Source organism: Amphibalanus amphitrite, unplaced genomic scaffold (genome assembly GCF_019059575.1).
Source record: "Amphibalanus amphitrite isolate SeventyFive unplaced genomic scaffold, NRLGWU_Aamphi_draft 000225F_arrow, whole genome shotgun sequence".
NCBI classification, from domain to species: Eukaryota; Metazoa; Arthropoda; class Thecostraca; order Balanomorpha; family Balanidae; genus Amphibalanus; species Amphibalanus amphitrite.
Genome location: NW_024881720.1, coordinates 230,654 through 236,405, shown reverse-complemented (window position 1 = coordinate 236,405; position 5,752 = coordinate 230,654). Strand labels below are relative to the sequence as shown.

At 56.0% G+C, this 5,752-nt stretch overlaps 1 protein-coding gene across 1 annotated transcript; it reads left to right on the top strand.

The window, feature by feature from the left end:
• Positions 1-451: 451 nt before the first annotated feature.
• LOC122385615 (uncharacterized protein K02A2.6-like) lies at positions 452-4,381 on the top strand. Its single transcript, XM_043373992.1, has one exon. The coding sequence runs from the start codon at positions 452-454 to the stop codon at positions 4,379-4,381; it is 3,930 nt and encodes a 1,309-aa protein (XP_043229927.1).
• The last annotated feature ends 1,371 nt before the right edge of the window (positions 4,382-5,752 follow it).

Sequence of the window (5,752 nt, the reverse complement as noted above, 5' to 3'; positions counted from 1 at the left end):
ACAGCACGAACAACATCAGCAAGACATCGAGCTTCTCCGCAAGGAACTACAAGAACACCGTCTGACGGCAACAACGGCACCTGACAAGAAGCCAATAGCTGCAGCGGTAGATCCTGCGGCTCTCGCTGGACCGACAACGGACGGCGCTGTGGAATCGGCGAATCCTGTTACTTCACTACAGGCGGCTGGAGAGCTGGCAACGACACGACCGTCTACTGCAACCGGTGCTGTAGCATCTCTAGCTCCTGCTTCAGCTTCTGCGCCGCTTCATACAGACAGCGGGGCCAGGCGGCCACCGGTATCTTCTCCAGTGAAGCTGTCGTCGTCTGCCACTCTCCGTGAGTTTCGCCTCTGGAGGTCATCCTGGAATGACTACTACCGCTTGGGGAGCATCTTTACTCTTAGTCAAGAGGACCAGCTCGCCTACCTGCGAGCGTGCTTCACTGAAGACATGCGCGCCGCCAGTCTACACGCCGTCGGGATCTGCCCGCACTCGGACAACGTGAGCTCATCGCTGGACAAGATCGAGCAGTATCTGCGGCTTCAGCACAACGTCGCCATCGACCGGGTAAAGTTTGAAGAACGACACCAAGAAGAGGGAGAGTCATTCGACTCGTTCCTGATCGCGATCAAGGAGCTAGCAGCCGACGCCGAGCTGTGCTCCTCCTGCATGGACGACCGCATCACAACGCGCATCATGTCCGGGATACGCGACAAGGATACACGTCGAAAGCTGCTGTCACTCCGGCCATTCCCGTCGCTGCTGTGCGCAATCGACATCTGTCGATCGGAGGAGGCCTCTCAAGCCAACAACCAGCTTCTGCAGGACATCACTCAAGGCCATCAGAGCGTCTCCCGGGTGTCATCACGCCAGAATCAGCGGAGCCCATCACGAGAACGGCCATGTGATGGCTGCGGCGGCACTGGCCATCCCAGGAGGTCATGTCCTGCTGCAAATCTCACCTGCTACTCCTGCGGCACCAAGGGCCATCTGGCGGCGGTATGCCGCAAACGGCAGCAGGCTCACCAGCCACCAGAGGCACAGCGATCTCGGAGCAGAAACTGGCACTCGAACCAAGTCTCAATTCCACAAGTCGTGGTCGGCAGTCTGCACAAGACTCAGCAGGCACCGAAGATTGCTGTTCAGCTTCGGCGTGCTGACGGCACCCTCCTTGGTACTGTCGATGCCACGCCTGACTCAGGCGCAGAGATCTCTGTGATGAGTGCTGAGCTGGCGCGCCAGCTCGGTGTGCGGCAGGAAGATCTGTCGCCACCGCCGAGTATCCAGATCTCCGCTGCCAATCTGCAACCCATGCGCTGCACTGGCACCTTCGAGGTCTTCATCAGCCTTCAAGACAGGCTGATCCGAGACACTGTGTACGTCTTCACGGAATCTCGCGGCATGCTGTTGGCCTGGTACACCGCCAAGTCTCTGGCCATCCTACCAGACCACTACCCCCAGCCTGGAAGTCAGCGACCTGCTATTGACAGCATCGTCACGACCGGTTCAGATGGAGAAGGGAGGACGTCGCCAACGGATCCGAAGTCTGCTGTTCGGCAGCATGGCAAGCTGCGACAAGAGCTTGTCAAGGAATACCGTGATGTCTTCACGGCGGACGGCAAGAACTCACTCCAACCGATGTCCGGTGAATCAATGGTCATCCACGTCACTGAGGAAGCCACGCCGTTTGCGGTCCGCACGGCTCGGCAGGTTCCCTTCGCCTGGAGGGACGAGGTCAAAACGCAGCTGGACCAGATGGTTCTGCAAGGCATCATCGCACCACTCGGCGCAGAACCTACAGATTGGTGTCATCCTCTCGTGCTGGTTGCCAAAGACACTGGTGTACGCATCTGCATAGACCTCACCAAGCTGAACAAGTTTGTCAAGCGGCCACTACATGCCCTCATCACGCCTCGTGAAGCCATCTCACAGGTGCCCACGGATGCGAGGTTCTTCTCAACACTGGATGCGAAGTCTGGATACTGGCAGCTGCCTCTGCATCCTGAGAGCCAACATCTGACGACCTTCATAACTCCCTGGGGCCGCTACAAGTTTCTCAGAGCTCCGATGGGCCTGATCTCGACTGGTGATGAGTATTGCCGACGGGGTGATATCGCTCTTCAGGGACTCAACAACTTCGTCAAAGTCGTCGACGACATCCTGGTGTATAGCAAAACCCTGGAAGAGCACGAGCGTCATCTCCGAGCTCTTCTCGACCGCTGTCGGGAGAACAGCATCACCCTCAATGAGAAGAAGTTCTTCTGCGCCGTGGAAGAGGTGTCTTTCTGCGGCTTCACGCTGTCACTTGCTGGGAAGCAAGTCCAGCCAGGCAAGGTCTCTGCCATCACCGAGTTCCCGCCGCCTACCAACATCACGGAGCTGCGATCCTTCATGGGCCTCGTCCAGCAGCTCGGCGACTTCTCCAAAGAGATCTCCTCGACGGCCGAGCCTCTGCGTGGTCTACTGAAGCCAAGCAACAGTTTCATCTGGACTCCAGACCATCAGGCCGCATTCGACGCGATGAAAGCGGCTCTGGCAGCGCCACCTGTGCTGGCGCACTTCGACCCATCTCTGCCTACGATGCTGCAGACAGATGCGGCAAGACGGAAAGGCCTCGGATACGCCCTGCTTCAGCGCCACGGTAACCACTGGCGTCTGGTGCAATGCGGATCTCGTTTCCTTTCGGACACGGAAACCCGATACGCCATGGTGGAGCTGGAGCTGCTGGCGATCGTCTGGGCGCTGAAGAAGTGTCGCATCTTCTTACGCGGCCTCCCACACTTCGAAGTCCTCGTGGATCATCGGCCACTCCTGCCGATACTGAACGATTTCACTCTCGACACCATTGAGAACTCCCGCCTACAGAGACTGAAGGAGAAGACGTCGCTCTTCAACTTCACCGCCAAGTGGATCCGTGGGAAGGAGCACGTCATCCCAGACGCGCTCTCTCGCGCTCCTGTCGATGAGCCCACCGCTGACGACGATCAACTGGTCCAGGAGGTGGAATGTCATGTCCGCCGGGTGTCAGTCAGCACCATTCAAGAGATCACTGTTTTGCAAGGTGAAACTCACCTGCCTGACCCGCGTCTGGAGAAGCTCACTGAAGTCGCCGGTTCTGACAGCGAGTACCAACTCCTTCTGCGCGCTGTCACGGATGGCTTCCCTGTCTCCAAGGAGCAGCTTCCTCAGCCTCTCCGTCCTTTCTGGAGTGTCCGTCATGAGTTATCCACACACAGTGGCCTTATCCTCAAGGGATGTCGCATCGTCATCCCTGCGGCTTCACGGAAGGCCACCCTGGAGGCTCTTCACGCTTCCCACCAAGGCGTCGATAGAACCAAACGCAGAGCTCGTCAAACCGTTTGGTGGCCAGGCATCAACAGCGACATCACCAACACGGTTGGAGCGTGCGACGCCTGCCAGGAGCGCCGACCGAGTCTACCACCGGAACCGATAGTGCTGGAACCACCACCATCAAGAATCTTCGAGGATCTGTCGTCCGACATCTTCACACTCTCTGGAAGAGACTTCCTGGTCTGTGTGGACAGACTCTCCAACTGGCCAGTGATCTTCCAGTTCCCACGAGGAGACACAACCAGTCGGCAGGTCATCCAAGCTCTGCGAGAGGTGTTCGTCACACTCGGCGTACCAGTGCGGCTTCGCACAGACGGTGGCCCTCAATTCAAGAGCAGGGAAATCGCCGCCTTCCTCAAGCGGTGGGGCGTGGTCCACGTCTTCTCCACGCCATACTACGCCCAGTCTAACGGGCATGCTGAAGCTGCGGTGAAGACCATCAAGCACCTCATCGCCAAAACGACGACCAACGGCTCCGTCGACGATGAGCGGCTGCATCAGGGACTGTTGGAGCTGCGGAACACCCCTGGCGCCAGTGGCCGCTCTCCAGCACAGATCGTCTTTGGCCATCCAATCCGCTCTTGGGTTCCAGCTCATCGCAGTGCGTTCGCCCCGGAGTGGCAACTGCGCGCCGACGACTGCGATGCCAGGGCTGCGCGGGATCGTCTTCAACGCGAACAGCACTACAACTCCTCGGCTCGCAGCCTTCCACCCCTCAAGATCGGAGCCGATGTCCGACTTCAGGATCCCATCAGCAAGCGATGGGATAAAGTTGGTGTCATCATCGGCGTGGGCTACAAGCGAGACTACCACGTCAAGCTCCCCAGCGGAAGAGTACTATGGAGGAACAGGCGTTTCCTCCGCTCTGCAGACAGGCCGTCTGCAACTGACAAGTCGTCACCCGAATCTACGGACCCTGACCCATCTGACGTTCCTGAACGTCGGGTCCGGTTCCAGCTGCCCCCTGCAAGGCTGAGGCGCAGCTCACGTCAACGACATCGTCCGGACAGGCTCGGCTACAGCGACTAGAACTTCTTGCAAGAAGTTCTTCAGGGGGAGGGAGATGTTCTGGTTTGGGCCTCGCCTGCCGGGCCGCCCCGTACCGGTTCGTACCGGCTCGATGTGACCGGGTGCTGGGTCACCCCACCATGGTACGATGTGGGCGCCTGTCATTGGTCGGTGGCTGGGTGGCGTGATCAGGCCACACCACCCGAGTTATGTGTCAGTGTGTGATCGGTCGGCCGATATGTAGCGAGGCGATGTGTGTGCTGGATCGGAGAGAGAGGGCAGTCTGGTTTTGGTCAGTGATAGCGCAATACACCTCCACAGCTCAGCCGGCTTGTGAACTCTACAATGAAGGATTAGTCCTGTATGATTCTTGTGCGAAATTGTTACAAGGATTCATGTAGGACTCCTTCAGGATATCCTACAGGATGTCCTACATGAATCCAATAGGATGTCCTACAGGAATCCTATAGGATGCCCTACAGGAATCCCATAAGATGTCCTACAGAAATCCTGTAGGATGTCCTACAGAAATCATGTAGGATGTCCTACAGGAATCCTGTAGGATGTCCTACAGGAATCCTGAATGATGTCCCACAAGAATCATATAGGATGTCCTACAGGAATCCTATGGGATGTCCTACATGAATCCTATAGGATGTCCTACAGGAATCCTATAGGATATCCTACATGAATCCTATAGGATGTCCTACAGGAATCCTATAGGTTGTCCTACATGCGTTCATACAGGGATGCTATAGCAAGTCCCACATGCCGTCATACAGGAATCCTACATAATGCCCTACAGGTGCTCTACATGAAACCTACATGTTGTTATACAGGGTGTCCTACAATCCGTATGTCTCACGGATATCAGTCAGTAGCTGAACCAGCCATTCTGCGTGAGCACTTAGCACCCCACTTCAATGACGTAATCACAGTCAGCTATCGGCTTCAACAAAATTCGTAGACTGCGAAATGTATTCCACATAATGCCCATTTTATACTTGGAGGTCACCGTCGGAATAGTTAGGTACATTGCCGGCTCAGGTGCCGGGCGCGTCGCAGTCCTGCGCTGCAGGAGCTTCGTTTCGTCGTTGACTTTCGCTCTGCAGATGACACGCAGTTCCGATTTCTTTAGTTTAAGTTTCCTGTGAAAAAAGATGAAAAAGATGACTCATTCAGATTTAACACCCGTACAACTTTCCCCATCACTAGGGTACAATATAGATACATACGTTATAAAACCACGATGTTTGTAATATTTTTATTTTTTTATTTTTAACAGCCCATTCCTGATGCGAACCGAGTAATTTAAGCGTGCAGTTAAACTTACCGATCATCTCGTTCAGCTTCACTTGGTCCATCGCAGGCCGCGCTGCAACCTCGGCCCCG